Source organism: Liolophura sinensis, chromosome 8 (assembly GCF_032854445.1).
Source record: "Liolophura sinensis isolate JHLJ2023 chromosome 8, CUHK_Ljap_v2, whole genome shotgun sequence".
Taxonomy (NCBI): Eukaryota; Metazoa; Mollusca; class Polyplacophora; order Chitonida; family Chitonidae; genus Liolophura; species Liolophura sinensis.
The window spans coordinates 49,139,195-49,157,649 of NC_088302.1; the positions used below are offsets into that span (position 1 = coordinate 49,139,195).

General features: G+C 38.3%; 1 protein-coding gene across 1 annotated transcript; it reads left to right on the forward strand.

Annotated features, from left to right (window-relative positions):
• Positions 1 to 7,978: 7,978 nt before the first annotated feature.
• On the forward strand, positions 7,979 to 15,378 carry LOC135473877 (epoxide hydrolase 1-like). Its single transcript, XM_064753802.1, has 6 exons — positions 7,979 to 8,387; positions 9,643 to 9,767; positions 10,749 to 10,861; positions 12,866 to 13,034; positions 13,832 to 13,995; positions 14,914 to 15,378. Exons 1-6 carry the CDS (start codon positions 8,187 to 8,189, stop codon positions 15,174 to 15,176), a joined length of 1,035 nt encoding a protein of 344 aa, XP_064609872.1. The 5' UTR covers positions 7,979 to 8,186; the 3' UTR covers positions 15,177 to 15,378.
• Positions 15,379 to 18,455: the final 3,077 nt, after the last annotated feature.

An 18,455-nucleotide genomic window follows, 5' to 3' on the forward strand; every position in this document is an offset into this window, starting at 1 on the left:
TTTTCAAATTCACATATAGTTCGTCGCTTTGGGGAGAGGTTCACGAGCTCATCATAGGCTACCTCGCGCTATAACGATCATGTAGGCCTACAGTCTATCTCACATGTCATGACATTGACACTGAACTAAGTTTTAATCGATACAAATGTGTTTAGTCAAATGCTTTCTTTCTGTTAGTTTACTATGAAACACATTAGATTTTTGTTACCTAACCATTCAACTAGTGTTCCACGGTGCACCAAATTTTCATGTACAAAGCATCTTGGCACCATTCTAAAAACATCAAACAACACATGGGTCACACACAAACAGTAGGTAATAAAGGAAATTGATGTCATGCTACTTACCATATATTTCATGTAAATCATTGTTTGTATTTTAGTTTTTAGTTTCTGTTCATATCGAAATCTAAGCCTTCTCACATGAAAGTATACAACAGATTTTGTTCCATTATATCCCACTGCAACATATCGAGGCATCGTAGAGTGAGGATACACTGTATTTTTATAAATATTCCTGTAAGGTGTTAAGATGAGTGAAACCAAAAGCTTGTAGTAATTTTCTCCATACTTGGTATCTGATCTCAAGCGCATTTGCTGAAAGTGTTGACAAAAAAGTGCATTAACATCAACAGTGTGCAACAAACATACCACAATAAATAAACTTAAATATTCAATACAATATAAATATTCTCTGCCAACACAAAGATTTCATTATAATAAGTTTACAAAAAAAACAAAAAAAAACAAAAAAACACACACATGCACAATCAGCAACAATTTTTGTTAAATACAGATATCATACAATGATATACAAATCAAGCAACAATGGGATGAGTTTTTGGAAAGCTCAAACAAGGTAATCATGAAACTCACTAACGGTAATTTCAATCAAAAATTAAGTCCAAAAGATGTCTTCAAAGATAAATTCTTTATAAGAATCCTGATTAATAAATAGATCTTGCACTTTATAAATCTTAATGACAGCGCTATGAATGGTAATGATGCAATCCTTTATTATAAGGAAGTAAAGTCAATGATATAATACAAAATGATAAAAGTATGTCAAATAGAAAGAAATGAGTACATAGATCACACCAAAGTTACTGAATACTGATCTCCAGTATCTATACATGGATATTATAAATATGGAAACTGTAAACAGACATGTCAGCTTACAGAAATTTATGAAATACTGCTATACCACATACTTTGCTTGTCTGTCAAGAAGTAGTGTAAGCATACAAATGGTTATCAATACACATGTAACTAACAAAGTATTGTAACATTTTAACTTATCAAATATGTAAGCATCTCTTAATCAAACTCCTGATATTCAAAATAGCCTTTTTTCATAACCAATCCAGTGGACCCATCTTAGTACTAAATGTACAAGACCAATATCACTGAGAACACTTAAGTTTAAAGACATACACCTATTGTAAGTTTAAGTAGTACAGCATAATGGTTTATGTCCATCCAACAATACAGAAAGACTATGAAAACCTTTATTTTGTTTGGTATTGTATACTTCTGTTGTAAGAAAATAAGTTTCAAGGCATGTATGTTTAAATAATATCTTGGCAAAGAGTGAAAAAAAAAAAAAAAAGCTTCAAGTCACAGACTGAATTTTAAAAAAGGAAACATTTAAATAATTTGTGCATCTTACTTTTAAAGAACACATTCCTAGAGCCAAAAGTTTTGTCCAGCTGCATAATATCGGGTAAATTGCATCATGGAATTCCATACAACTGAGAAGAACAGCCTACAATTACCTTTTATAATGATCATTTCTGAAAATGGGTCCCGTTCAAATTTTCAAAAATCATACATTTTTGAAGACCTTAAGATCTTAGCTAATGCATGCAATGGCATTTAACCTGGTTCACAATCAATGATTTTGACATCTAACCACTAGGACTACATAACTGATACCTTTGCATTTCAAAATTTCAAAGGTGGGAGGCTTTCTTACAGTCGACAAAAATCAAAGTTTCAGCTTCAATAATTCTTTACAGAAAGAAATATGCTGGAAATGTAATGTAACTGATACAAATGTAAGATCATCTAGAAAAAGAATTCAATTGCTCATTTTAAACGATTTTCACCCCACAGTCATTTCTCTGGGTGACCAAAAAGTGTTCCAAGCACAGTATCTTTCTCACCCAACATATAAACAAAGGTGAGCATCCCTGAAATCTATGCTCCTCTAAAAAGAACAATTTCCTTTCAAACACCTGAAATCATACAATACGTGTCAGGAATAACTGGTCATCAGTTAGTGTTCATATGTCTTTTGAGACTGTGATCAGTAGATGTAAATTGCACAAGTTCCTCGAGTCTCGAACTATGGAAATACCAGAGAAAAGGATACCGAATTTGACACTTGCCTCTGCCATGGTTATTCACAAGCATGATATGAACCTTATTTTACCACATGAAACACAAACACCATCATTGTCTAGACAACATGTACAGGATATTGCTCAAACTGCAAGACAGATCTCAATCAGGTAAACAAAGACAAAAGTTAGATTATAGCATATTCTTACCAAATACAGATGCCGCAGAAACTAGATAATACTTAAACAATCCAGACTATACTGAAGATGTTGTCTGTGCATATAACATCTTCACTACATTTCCATATACAAGACCAAATATTCTTTCACACATTTAAAGCGTACATCTGTCTGAGATTTAAATTGTGATAAACTGAAGATGAATTTGGACCAGTAAAAGTAGGAGAGCTAAAGAAAAGTCCCCCAAATGTTCCTTTAACACATGTATAGATGATTACACTACATTTAACATGTGCAAATTCACTAAGTCGCACAACAAACATCAAACCATTTGATAATATGCACTATTTTTCTAAAGGTAATCAAAAACATGGAAATAAACATCAAAATTTCTCCTGGAAGGCTTTTCATTTGCACCAATGAAAAGTGTTATGAAATATGTGTAAGACAGACAGAAAATGAGGCATTTTTACACTGAAATTCTTTGAAGAGATGGGGCATATTCTCAGGGTTTGTGAAATATATCACCACTTCCCAGGAATTCATGTCAATTTTGTGAAAATGGGCCCTCTTCAGAAAGTGGAAAATTCAAGGTCATTTGAAAGTCATATGGTTAAGGAGAATATTCAGAAAAAATTAGCTTGAAACAATTTCAATGAAATGGTAAAATTGACAGATTTCTGTCAAAACTAACACTTGTTGAAGTAAAATCACACAAATTTCAACATGCTAGTCCAATATTCAAACAATTAGAGACAAAATCCAATGTACCACTGCATGCCACACAAACGGAGAGTGGAAATGAACACAAACACGAACTCATAAATCTGCAAAACGCAAACAAATGGTCAGTTAATTAGTATTTTCTTTCGGAATAAACACCAGATCTCCAAAGAACGCTAAGTTTAGAGAGCAGTGGTATCTCCATAAAATTTCACTAAATACTAGTCACTGAGACAAAAATACTGGCTTTTAGTGTGAAAAACTTAAGAACAATGCTGAAAACATTGTTCTCATTAAATTTTACCACGCTGCAATAAAAACAACAATCAAAATACAAGTTATCCAGAGTACCATATTTTCCAAAATTTCGCCTCGGTAACAATCACCCTGCCACAGGGTGGGTCAGTCTGAAACAGATTTTTACACACATTTTGATGTCTTTAACAGCACAATCGTTCCAAATGTCACCCTCAGATGCCACTGCGGTCGGAAACAACAAAGATAAATCATAATAAACAGACGTAACACCTATACATGTCGAAGAAAAATTTACAAACGTGGGATAATTCCCCATGTCTTACTATGGCCGGGGAATGTAGACAACGCTGTTGGTAAAACGAGGAAATGTCTATTTGCTTGACATTTCCATCACAAAAATACTGTCACAGACGTTAATAAGAGCATACTACATCTACTTACCACGTTACAGATGTCTGTATGCTTACAACAACAACACTTCTGATGATCTAAGTTTCACCCAGATTTCAAGACGATCACAATAAAAATGGCCGCCATTTTCTTCTTCTTTCATCCTGGACTTTGCGGTGCATTGTGGGATAGCTGTGCATGAGTGACCTGACATTCTGTTTCCAGGTCGATAGCTTAGTTTAGCCCGTCTAAGTTATGCAGCACACGTGGGCATGAAACAGGTCTTTTTGTAAACGACAGAAATGATGTTATTCAATATATGACCCAGAAATCAAAAACATCTTCATCGTTGTGTAATATTCGACAAATGATGCATCGCGGAGCACGTCACAAAGCCTGCAAATTTATACAGACCTATACAAGTGGGCTTATGAGAAATAGGCCTAGCCTACATAATGATGTAATCTGGTAGGCCTACATGTACATGTAGGTCTATAGGCCCAATGAACAGGCCTACGTACATAACCTCTTTATAATACCCTAGCCGTCACGCATGCTATGGCTTGGATATTTGAATTTGAATAGTCGCGGAACTAAATGTCGGCTTTTAACAACCTGCTGAAAAATATATACAGTCTGGACCGGTTGCATGAAGCTTACTTAGTGTTAAGTTGCCCTTAGCTAAGTGCACTTTGTATCTCTACAACATACATTGCTATGATAGTTAAGGGCTTACTTAGCCAACTGAGCTTCATGAAACCGCCCCCAGTTATATATATTCCACGTCGTTAACATGCCTAAATAGGTACATATGTGATATATGGTACCTGTGCTAAATAAAATTTATGTTATAGGAGGATGGTCTTGAAGAATGTTGCAAATTGAGAAAACTTGTTTAAATATGTGTATCACTTTTTAAACTTTTCAGATTGGAGAGAGAGCACTGGATAAATTAATAATACATGTATATGACAAATTTAAGCAGGGGAAAGACTAGACGGATTTTTTTTCGCTCGAATAGGCGTATTTGTGCATTGTTGGCTCATGCTGGTATCCTCTAAGACCTTAACCTGCGGATCGTCGTGAGATTCCCCCAGGCTCGGTTTCGGTTTCCTCTCACCATAATGCAGATCCCTGTCGTAGAATTAAAATATTCTAGAGCACGGTGTAAAAAAAATATATACATGTATAAATGACGGGTCGGGGTAAAGGTTGGATGTTGAGGTTAATTGTAAGTGTTGAATGCCTTCAATTAATAAATTAATTAAAGAAAATAAATGTGTCCACGGAAGATTATTATTTAGAAACTGATATATAGAAACATGTAGGCCTATGTTTGCCATCATTGATATCTATATGTGATATCATCCATTACTTTCACAATCAGTTTCTAAATAAATTTGTTAAATCCCTGTTATATTAGTCCCAGGTGAAATTTAACAAAACAGCTGTTGCCTGAGTGATACTGGCATGTATTCTGTTATTATAATATAGTAACAGGATAATATCCTGTTAGTCTAATAGAATACTTATATGCTGCATTTATAGCATATTTGTGTTGCACTTAACAGAATAATCTGCAGCAATAACAATGCATTCTAGCACCACTTAAACAAGAGACTTTCTGTTAAATTTAACAGGTTATATTCTTGAGAGTATACGACGTACGTATTCATCAATGCCAGAATAAATGTGGCATAAATTAAATTTTATGTCATTTAACTGCCTTACACCATTGCAGATTTCGGTCACACATAAAACTATAATCTCCTTTCTTTATGTGAATACCTTGGAATATATATATATATATATATATATATATATATATATATATATATATATATATATATATATATATATATATATATATATATATATATATATATATATATATATATATATATATATATATATATATCCTACCTTGTTAAGCCCCTATCAAAGAATTATTTGCATTAATAAAAAGCTGACAGCATATTTATGAATATGTTTTTTTAAGCAGGGAAAATGCTCCCCATTCCCATTAACTTCGTACATTCTCCTTGGTATACCGGTACACATGATCTTGCCACAATATCGCAAACGAAGCTGGTCGATGACCATACATATGTTATAAGATTTAGTGTGTTCTTAGCCGAAACATTATTTTAAACCTAATGATGTTCTTTGGTCTTAAAGCGAAAAAAATTATAGTGCGTGCCGAATCACTAGCTAACAAAGACACGATGCAAGCATGACACCCACATGTAGACACGGCGGCATTGAACCGACCATCAATTGCCTACGCCAATGAACTAACCATCGGCGCAGCTCATTGAGGTCATGTTAGAATAAAAATATGCCTTGAAGTGTTTACTGTTCAGACAAATTGCTCGTTCCATCACATTCCGCTATGTTAGTATGACTATAGTAGTTATACAGTAGTTATTTTAATCCATGATCAAACTTTTAGTCTTGCTTATGTATGCAGTCTTCGTTGAGAAGCCAATTAACATTACAATACAGGTTGAAAAGTTTCAGTTGGCCGCTGCTCTTGACTCAAGTTGCCAACACGTTAGGTTTCTTTAAGGGATGGTTCATTATGAACCAATATCACGTTTGTATATGTAATAAAACATTTCCTAAATATGAAATTTAGGAGTTCATACTCTAGGAGAAGTAAAACATCATGTGTTCAGTCATTTGACACCGGCCGAAACAGGGGAGACAACTTCGCAAGACAAAAATCCGTGTTACATGCATGTTGGCTTATTTATTTATTAATATCTGGTTGATGTAAAATACTTTATCTATCGTAGGAGAGCTGAAAACCCTAGCGTTTGAGTAGATTAATTTTTTTGGACAGTTGAAAGGAATTTTTAAAATATTACCGAAATGTTTGAAACGAAGCTCATGGGATACTCTGCTTAGGCCTATATCAACAATGCAACTTTTGCCACTTACTTAACCATATATCAGCTAATCACGCTATCCTTGCAAATTGAAACGTGTTGCAAAATACTTTACAAATTGCTGTCATGCATGAAGTCCACATTATACACAACAGTGGCGTGACAACCTCCTCCGATGTCTCTTGGTCTATAACGTATATTTGTGTTCCTAAACTACGTCCCACCACTTCAAAGCGCACCACGTGGATGTACTGGTATACTCTCTATACTCTTGTAATTGCACTTTAACACGATGTGCCCCAAGGCAGGTCGCTTCTGTGGCCTATTGGTTTGAACGTCCTTGAAGTCGGGAGACCCCGTGATCAATCCTGGGTCGGGTCATACCAAAGACTTTTAAAATGGTACCCGTTGCTACCTCGCAAGGGGTTAGACTAAGGAAACAGGACTGGTGGGCCTGGTGTCAGTATAATGCGACAGGGTGGGTTGTCATGATACTGATACTTCAGTGGTGGCAGGATTTTGGCGGCATGGACTCGCCCTGCCACAAGAAGACACATTATATGCACGCACCTAATGATTCTTCGTTGTCATATGACTGAAAAATTGTGAAGCACGACGTTAAACCCACATACAATTCATTCGACGAGTCGAGTATAGACAATGCCATTGTGTGCGTGCGAATGCCGGCAAACAGAATTCTAGGTATGGGAGCTGCAACTACTGCAAATCTGCCCTTGAACAGTAATGTATCTAGCCTATACTTATTGATGGGAGTTTATTATATTGTTTATAATGAAGCATTGTTTGACATTTCTTGAAATTGTGCGTAAATTTGAAAGCAAACTGCATATGAATGACTAGAGACGTGCATGTACAGCCTCAAATGTAAGTATTGATACATGTGCTATAACTTGCTTATGATTTCTATATTATTTTGTTCTTGTCACACCGGCAAATCTCATCGTAGATGGCATTTCAATGCAAATACTGTCAAAATTGATGTTTTGCTGGTTCATCTGTCGCACAATAAGCCTACATGTATAGCCGCTTGAACCGGCAGGTCTACTTTGTACACAAAAGGTCAAGAAGACATCTATATTGGCTTTATTGACACGATTTATTCAGTTATGCAACTCTTTATATTATACTGTATGGCTCTGTTGTTCTGAGATATGTACAATCCACGCCTGGATATATACATAAAAGTAATCGCCAACGCCCAGCACTTTCTGTTCAAGTGAGAGTTTATATGGGTCATGCATACAGAGTCGCTGTTCATATCACTTGTGGCTACTACAACAGGCGTGCGGCAGCGCGTGTAAGTCTTAGTGTATAGGCCATACAGTGAGTGTCTGACCCTCAATCGTCTGTTCTAACGGACACAGGTACATAACTAGCTGACCATGGCCGGCTTTGTAGCACACCTCGTCCGACGCGTCATCACTCTTAGCATTGGGCTCTACTACGGATCTGTGGTCAGCGGTGGGTTGTTGATAGATTTTGTCAGGAATGGCCGGGGATTGTTTTACATCAAGAAGAGAGACAAAAGACCCGAGTGCCTGGATGACCCCGCCTTGGGGAAGCATAAGTTCATTCAGCTAGAGGTGAGGGTGCAGAGATTAATGCTCAGTTCGCGGTGTGATGTATACTAGTAATGTAGAGACCACAAGTCAGCAGAGAACTACATCGGTGTACAGTATATGTAGTATATATATATATATATATATATATATATATATATATATATATATATATATATATATATATATATATATATGAGACCTGAGTACCTGGATGACCCCGCCTTGGGGAGAGACCAATATATATATATATATATATATATTTTTTTTTTTTTAATTTATTTATTTACTAACATGCATGTATGCTGCACGTCTGTGAATATGTTTCTAATCTGCCGTTACAATAAAATATATTTCACCCTTTGAGTGAATCCTCTTTTCCCTAATAGCCCAAAACTTTCATAACACTTCATAATATGTGCTATGTGGGTCATTATAGGTACACTAGTTATACTTGAATATACGACGTCTCATCTGTCCAATATTTACACTGTGCTTGAATAAAGTGCTCCACTTTGGAATTTTGGCACCACAGTGCAGCTCTTTTTGCTTGATCATCGTTCCCATTACTGACCTCGTTGTTGCCAATATATCGAGTCCTATATTTGCAAGTAAGCCAAGTTTTCACATTTGCTGCAAATGAATTGGATAATTTAAAGAATAAAGAATTCCATGGATGTGAATTCAGATGTATATCAGCGTCAAATGTAAAGAGTTTTGACAAAGAACATCAAAATGGACTGATTTCACTGTCAAACTGTGTTTTTTGACATACAGTGAGGATATTTTGCAGCATGAGAGTTGTTAATGTACTCATATGACCTATGTACAACTTCCACGCACACATTAACCCAATTACTTCTTCTAGAGGGCTAGCTCTGCCCGGTTTCCTCCCATCATAATTCTGACCATCGTCGTGTAAGTGAAATATTCTCGAATACAGCGTAAAACACAAATCAGATAAATAAATAAATCAAACATCTCCCGGAGACGTATGTGAAATGAGGAAAGTGTTAGCTACATTGTTAGCAATGTCTCCAAATTCATCTGCATTCCACCCATCGTGGTCGGTCACTACTGTTATTGCATTGGAAAGCCAGGGAAACAGCTGATGTTGTTCGCCATGGTTTCCCATTGTTTTGGTTCTAATGGCGTATGGTTCCTTTTTCAGGATATTAAGTTACACTAATGTGTAAGCCGGGCAACCAAGGAACAACTGATGTTGTTTGCCATGGTTTCCCATTGTTCTGTTTCTTATGGCATGTGATTCCTTTTTCAGAATATTAAGCTACACTATGTGGAAGCTGGGCAACCAGGGAAACCACTAATGTTGTTCGTCCATGGTTTCCCAGAGTTTTGGTTCTCATGGAGGTATCAGCTGAGAGAGTTTCAGAAGGATTACAGGTGAAGTGTAAAACAATTTTTTTTAAAAATATAAATGCATATAGCTGGGAAAGATAAACAACAAACGAAGGAAATACTGTAGTCTATTTCTTTTAGCCAGTCACCTATATTCAGCTCTCATTAAAATCAGTCACTACTCACTACCAAACTTGCCTTTAGTCGGTGACACATAACAATAAAAATTCTATACGGGAATATATGAGAAGTTGCAAGGGAAATGAAGTTAGAATATTTTTTTGTAATTCCTAATATGCATTTAGAGATGACATATGGGAAATTAAAGCCTTGTAGTTTATTGTAGATCGTAGGTGCAGCCATTGTAAAACAAATTGTTCTGCACGCCCGTTGTCCAGCATGCAACATGCTTTTGAAAAATTATGACGTCACCCGAGGCAGTGGGCTCTAGGTGTCGAAACTAAGCTTATGGAATTTAACATTATGAATTAGAAAAATTATCTTTTTAATAATATGGACGTTCAATATGTCAACGTGTAGAGCTTGAGTATTATACTTGTCAAGTACACTGTATGTTCATCAATGACGTCATTTCCAAACATTCCCGAATTTTGACGGAAAATCTGCACAATAGAGTGGTTATTAAAAAATATAGAATATGCGGAAAACAAAATGTTTTTGGCATTTCTTTCTTCAGTACTCTTCAAACCAATACTCTGTGTTTTATCGTACAGTTGAATGCATCCTTTAACTTCGTTGAACACCTCTTGGTCTTGAATCCATATGGCCTGCAAACGTGTATTCCTCAGTAACTTACGCACTCCAATTTCCACCACCCATAAAACTGATCGCGGTCGCATCAGTGAAAATAGGAAGTTAATTAAGCAACACTCAAATAAAATAAAATAAATAAATATAAGTGAAAAATTCTGTTCATGATTATGGGGTTAAATATATAACCAATATAATAAATCAATAACTATACGATAACGGTTTTATCCACGTTGTTTTGTGATGCCAACGTAGAGTGGTGGCTATTGACCAGAGAGGTTACAACGAGTCGGACGCTCCCAGCGGGATCGAAAACTACACCATCGATAAGATGGTTGGCGACTTGAAACAAATCATTCCAGCATTGGGTAAGTTATCATTCTGAAATACTTGTAAATGCCATAGTGAAATGCAAGATGCCCATTCTAATTTGCTGCGTATATCTAGGCTGAAAAAAAAATGGGTCAAATATATAGTTACGTTTACCCAAGGTACAAGTATATACATGTAGCTCTGCAATGTGTCCAGTCAACGCAACGAGATATATGGATAACGACTTCTGTTTATTTGGAAGCGACGTTTCGGTATAGATACTAATACCGTTATCATGCTTGATAAGTTGTTATCCATTTATCTCGTTATGTTATCCGACTCAACTTGTAAATGCCTCTCAAAGATGTTAATGTGTCCAGTGTTTTGTAGCGAATAATTGTGTAACAGCAAAGTTGGACGAACTTCTAGAGTTCATTACGTTAGCAACTTGAGCTGTTATATTCTTCTCTGTAGAACGTCCAATTCCATGTGGCTCATAAAAATAGTGCAGATTTAATTTAAATTTTCATAAAATGTTTTTACCGATATTACACGAGAAACCAGGTTAATCACATAATAACCCAGAACTCGCTTTACGAATCAATATTTAATGGAAAACGCTATGTTGCATCACAGCCAGTCTCCACCAATGGACAATCCATTTCCTTTACACCCATCGTGGTCGGTCAATACTGAGGCGAGGTGTCGTCTGCTTGGCGTTCCCCTCAGTACCTCAAGCAATGCTCCGTTACAGGCTATGACAAATAATGTCCTGGCTGGTCAGGACTGAAGTAGTATGACTTACTGGGCTTTTGTGTCACAGTTTGTCACTGGAGTGGTGTCGTGTTTCACAGTTTCCTTAGTACATACATGTAGAACGTCTGATCGCCCTCAGAGCTCTGTTACAGGCTATGGCAAATGTGTTCTGGTTGGTCATGACTGGGGTAGTGTCGTCGGCTGGGCTTAAGACTCACAGTTTCCTCATTATATCGAACGTCTGATCACCCTCAGAGCTCTGTTATAGGCCATGATAAGTGTGTTATGGTTGGTCATGACTGGGGTGGTGTCGTCTGCTGGGCTTTAGTGTCACAGTTTCCTCATTACATCGAACGTCTGATAACCCTTACAGCTCCGTTACACGCTATGGCAAGTGTGTTATGGTTGGTCATGACTGGGGTAGTGTCGTCTGCTGGGCTTAAGTGTCACAGTTTCCTCATTATATCGAACGTCTGATAACCCTCAGAGCTTTGTTATAGGCTATGGCAAATGTGTTCTGGTTGGTCATGACTGGGGTAGTGTCGTCGGCTGGGCAATAGTGTCACAGTTTCCTCATTATATCGAACGTCTGATCACCCTTAGAGCTCTGTTACAGGCCATGATAAGTGTGTTATGGTTGGTCATGACTGGGGTGGTGTCGTCTGTTGGACAATAGTGTCACAGTTTCCTCATTATATCGAACGTCTGATCACCCTCAGAGCTTTGTTATAGGCTATGGCAAATGTGTTATGGTTGGTCATGACTGGGGTAGTGTCGTCTGCTGGGCTTAAATGTCACAGTTTCCTCATTATATCGAACGTCTGATCACCCTCAGAGCTTTGTTATAGGCTATGGCAAATGTGTTATGGTTGGTCATGACTGGGGTGGTGTCGTCTGCTGGGCTTTAGTGTCACAGTTTCCTCGTTTTATCGAACGTCTGATCACCCTCAGAGCTTTGTTATAGGCTATGGCAAAAGTGTTCTGGTTGGTCATGACTGGGGTGGTGTCGTCTGCTGGGCTTAAGTGTCACAGTTTCCTCATTATATCGAACGTCTGATCACCCTCAGAGCTCCGTTACAGGCTATGTGTTTTATGGTTGGTCGGCTGGGTGGTGTCGTCGGCTGGGCAATAGTGTCACAGTTTCCTCATTATATCGAACGTCTGATCGCCCTTAGAGCTCTGTTACAGGCCATGATAAGTGTGTTACGGTTAGTCATGACTGATGTGGCGCCGTCTGCTGGGCATTTGCTCTACAGTTTCCTCAGTACATGGAACGTCTGATCACCCTCACTTCTCTGTTACAGGCTATGACAAGTGTGTCTTGGTCGGGCATGACTGGGGTGGCATCATCTGTTGGGCATTTGCTCTACAGTTTCCCCAGTACATCGAACGTCTGATCACCCTCAATGCTCCACACCCTAAGGTCTTCCTGGAGCACATGAACACTCATTGGAGCCAGTTTCGGAAATCTTGGTAAGCAAATCAATAAGATATTTCAAAATCCACGCTGGTTCCTAACGAAATTGAGAAAAAACAATAAAACAAAGAAAAATGAGAAGCGTTTTCTGCCACAGTTGCGTTTTCCGTAGTGCCCTGACATGGTGTATGTCCGGCTGAAGTGGATACAGTTTACTATTACGTTTAGAAACACATGGCGGACTAAAGATTTACTACCACAAAGAGTCAAGCTTGAGAGTTAAATTGGAGAGTATGTGAAACAGGTAAAAAAGAACGGAATTGTGTTTTTACAAACGTTAACAAGTTCTATCCAAAATATACCAGAAGCATACTGTAACGTTGCCTTATTAGAGTTCGAATCCGTCCGAGGCTTTCCTGTTGTGGTGTGGGGCCTCCGTGGCTCCGTCGGTTAGCGCGCCAGCGCAGCGTAATGACCCAGGAGTCTCTCACCAATGCGGTCGCTGTAAGTTCAAGTCCAGCTCATGCTGGCGTCGTCTCCGGCCGTACGTGGGAAGGTCTTCCAGCAACCTGCGGATGGTCGTGGGTTTCCCCCGGGCTTTGCCCGGTTTTCTCCCACCATAATGCTGGCCGCCGTCGTATAAGTGAAATGTTCTTGAGTACGGCGTAAAACACCAATCAAATAAATAAATTCTTGTGGCGCCTTTTACCGGACACAGTTGGGAGAAATGGATTCGTCACCTTGCTTTAATGTCTGTTGAGTGATAATGACTTAAACAACTAGCTGTATATCTCCTGGTGATTAACTCACACATCACAATAATCCCAGTTTGTTCCCCATGCTGGGAACACAGGTATATGTTTCTATTTCAGCTGCCTTACCTGCCAGAGTTCTGGATGAGAAATATGGATATGAAGCAGTTGGACGAGTTTTTCCTGAGCGAACAGTACGGAGTCCGCTCTGGAATAATGACTAAGGAAGATCTGGAGGCCTACAAATACGCATTTTCTCTCCACGGTCTGTTTAATTGAAAATCCTGTGTAACAATATTATGGTAAAAAGGAATCAACATTTATATATAATATTTAATGACTGGCTTGGCAATGAATGTATTTTTCTCAACATGATCTTATGACGCTCTATTCAAAGGAAACTTTTTTTGCAAGTGAGTGAAAGCATGTAACTTCTCTTCTTATTTTTGCTGTAGAAATAATTCATTTTAATACGCTGTTAACACAACGAGATTGCAAGAACGTCGATTTTCCCTAAAATAAGCAACATGCGTCAGCTGATTCAGGGATGGCAAATGCAAGATCACAATTTGACGTTCATGGCTATATCTGGCGTCACATATGCCACATATATGTGTTGTATTAGAAGCATTGTGTGAGAAGCACAATGAATTCCAACTGATAAATTTGAAAGAGTTTTAAATTCTTCAATCAGAATTTGAATATTTGCTGGACTGATGCACCCTGTACCACCCAGCAAAGGGGTATGAAGCCCTGAGATCTGTTGGCCATGTTCCCCACCTGTGTTTCTTATGAACCCTCTAAATCGTCCCATTCATTAACGTGAAACTTGGCCTGGTCGCCAGCTCTGTCCTCCGGGTGTCAAAGATGTATACCATAAAACAGGCTAAACGTGATCTTAAGGTAATTCTAAATTCATATCACCTCAGTTATCCGTGAAGAAGGACAATTAATAACACGTATGTAACTGACAGATGCACATCATATTTACAAAATGACACCGACATTTTCTAAATCACATGACTGTTCAAAGAGTGAACTCGACTGCTCTTCTCAAAAGAAATGATTTCCGGTTTAGAGAGTATACCGATTCAGAGGGGTTAATGTGGGTGATCAGAGCTACCACTGTCAGAGCTCGACTGAACACAACCTAATGTATTTTTCTTTATATGCGTTTATCCAGGGTTCACTTGTCCTATTAACTACTACCGTGCGTCTTTCGCTATACCTCGGGCTCGAGCGGATTTTAAGCCTGTCCAGGTACCCACGCTGACTGTATGGGGGAACAAGGATGCTGCTATAGACACAGAAGTTGCCTACAGTGCCGCCAAGCATGTCCCCGACTACACTCTGAAGATCGTGGATGACGCCAGTCATTGGGTGCAGATGGACCAGCCAGCTATTGTTAATGACCACATTCGAACCTTCTTGAAATCCAAACTTTGATAACATCAACTATCTTAAAAATACCACGAGGATATCTTTGGAAGTTTCGCACGAATATGTGCAATGGGAGAATTCATTACTTGTCTATTTCATGTGATACAGTCTCGCAAAGCGGACCTCATTTGATATATGGCCACTGGTCAGGAATATAACGTAGACTATATGTTTTCCTTATAAACCCAAGATATATATTTATGTATACCCTGAGAACCTGAATCCTGTTATTAGTTCACACCTTTTGAATCACTACATCATGTTGGAGAAATGACACACTGACATCATCCTGCCTTTGCGTAATGCTTTGTTTGAAGAGCTACAGTTTAATGTCATTATATACAGTCAGTTTTTACCATGGCGTCAGACGAACTATTTGGTTTACTCTAGAAATAGCGGTGTCTTCTACCGAGATGTAAGTGAAAAAAATCTCAAGGAAAGATTCTTTCCCTCCTCTCCGATGTTTATGTATTGTGACAGCTGTATAGGTGTCGTGCTAACATTCGCGTGCAATCGGGCCTGTGAGGAATGGGCACGATTATGAAAAAAGTAGCCATGATGCGTTACGAATGCACACTACTTGTATACCTTAGACCTATAGCTTATATAGACTTAGTTACGAGGATCCCGGTGAGCAGCTTTCGTTTACGTGTTTCCTCTGCGCAGTTAATGGACGTTGTAATGAAGCATGGCCACAGATACAACTGTAGGCCTGTCAATAACGAGAGGATGTCGTGACCACTTGGTTGAGGTACTCTAACTCCTGAATCGTCAGATCAAAGGAGTCGCTAGTTCGACCCTATTCTCGGGCAGTGAATTTTTCAAGATTCCTCGCTTTCATTGTTGTCACGAAACAAACATATTACCTACGCATCATAATATTACTTAAGTATAGAAATTTGTGGGATAACTCCAATGAAACTGCAAACCGTATAAAGTATAACCACATTCCAGGTAATTCCTTCATTGTTGAACTAAGATGAAACGATGAGACGATTTCCCTATGAGAGATTTCTTGGTTCTACTTAAACAAATCTGTTTCCCGTCATCTTTGCTGTCAATATTTTGTGCCAGACACGAACAGCCATTGTGCTTTTGAAAGTTACAAGAGGAATTCATTTAAACTTGTCAGATTAACCTAGTTTGATATGTACGCATATTTAAAGTATACATAATGTCAGTCACTAAAGCTGAATTAATTGATAAAGTCGCATTCCAGAGATGTTCTAAAACATTTTTAAAAATCTACACCGCTAATCAACAAAAGAAATAGCAAACAATCGTCAGTATCTAGCTACTCATTTGGTGATACAATTTTGCCATGTTATAGCTATCTAGGGTAACATCACAAAACCTAGGAGGTACAAAACAATGTGACAATGAGAAAATACAAACGAAAACACCTGATACCCAACCAAAGAGTATCAGCTCTGTTTCGTGTCCAAAGGGCCAATGTTTCTTTTGATTTGGTGTTCGGTTAGGGCGATATTTGTGGACACATGCGTCGTGTTTTAGCGGCCCTGCTCGTCCTCGTCCTGCATGGGTGTTAGCGTTTGTCCTAGTTGACTGTACCGAACTCAGGGGATTTATTGAACATAGCAGGACCGTCTGAATGATAACAGACTCTTTCATTCAGATTTTGTGAAGATATTTTCGTAATAAATCTGACTTTGCTAAGGAAAAATAATGCAAAGTCACAATATTTTTGTTCAAGCTATGACTCTCCCGAGGCGGCTTTTTTGCCCGCTCACCCTCACTGCATTATCCTGCATTCAAAATACATTAGTTTAACACTTAAACTAACCGCAAAATCCACTTTATTGCATCGGTATCTCTTTATCCACCATAAGAAACCAAACTGACAATCAATAGCGAATAGGAAAGAAATGATATTAACTCTGGCCGGAGGCCAAATTTCACATTTTGAGATAAGGGCACCTACCAGTATAAATAAGGAATTTTAATACTGGCTAGTTTTGCAGCCGTTATTGTCAATGCCGGTAAAATACGCAAAGAAGCATTAATATTCATAATCCGCACACTCACAGTCAGCAATCTGGTGAAGCCACAAGTCAACGACCACTTTTATTTAAAGGACCTAGTATCGTAAGGCGGGAAATCAGCCCCATTGCAAGAAAATGTATGTGCACTTCAAAAAGCGAAATTGACTATAGCCGTGATTGGCAGCTGTTGGCACACTCGTAAGGCCACTTCCTTTTTCAGTTCTGTTTTACTCTACTTTTCCTGTTGTTTGACAAGCATGCGACTTGCAAAGCTCCAAACAAGCACTGAAGTAAGGTTTTGATCAGAAAATTAAAAAATGGTATGCTACTCCAGTCACACTGAAATATCTTTTTTGGCATTAGACACTATAGTTGCCACACGTTACGTAATACCATATCTTAACAATTATCTATTCTAATTCATGATGTCACTTATTTAACGCAAAATGCCCTATATCTTAACTCACACAAAAGTATGCGTCCAAAGAGAAAAAAAGAAGCCACAGATTCGAACTCTTGCTACATGTGCAACCTTTGTCTCCACATTGACTTCGTTAGTTAACCAAAACGAAACTTTGACAGCACCTAGAAATACACATTTTTAGTAAAAATATTTTTCTGCTTAACGTTGATCTTCTTCCTGTAAATTATGAACACAGTGCCTCGTTTGAACCAAAAATTGACGTTTATGATCGAGAGTGCATTTTTGGTGGGTTATTACTAAGCAACCATATCCTTTATGGCCATAGAAGTTGGTGCTTTGGCCAAGTTTCATACTTCTAATTCGGATCGGGACCGGTAGATCCAGGATCAATCCTTGATCGAGTCACACCTAAGACTTTAAAAGAGGAAGTTGTAACTTCCTCGCTTGGCGTTCAGCATGAAGGGGATAGTGCAACGACTGGTTGACCCGTATCAGTATAATGGCTCGGGCGGGCCGGCTTACTTGCCTTCGGTAAGTCGTCTCAGTGAAGCAGCACTGAATAAAAGAGCGGTGGAAATCCGTCCTGCAACAAGGAGGCACATTACACGTACATGCACCCTAATGATTCCTTCGTCATCATATGACTGAAAAATTGTTAAGTACGACGTTAAACCCCAAGCACTCACTCTAATTCGGAAATTTACAGAATTTTGTTGGGATTTTGAAATTCACACTTTCTTATCTTACCTACCTGGGGCCTATCCTCCACCTTACCATACCAGGTCCTTTATTGGGTATATTTTCACATCTTTATACATGTCGTCAGACGCAGTTTAACAAGCCAAGCCAGCCCTTGTG

Excerpts from the sequence above, each read along its gene's own strand:
- LOC135473877 (XM_064753802.1), top strand. The coding sequence starts at position 8,187 with ATGGCCGGCTTTGTAGCACACCTCGTCCGACGCGTCATCACTCTTAGC. Across the intron at positions 9,768-10,748 it reads GAGTTTCAGAAGGATTACAG|AGTGGTGGCTATTGACCAGA; the intron begins GTGAAGTGTAAA and ends ATGCCAACGTAG. Across the intron at positions 13,996-14,913 it reads ATACGCATTTTCTCTCCACG|GGTTCACTTGTCCTATTAAC; the intron begins GTCTGTTTAATT and ends GCGTTTATCCAG.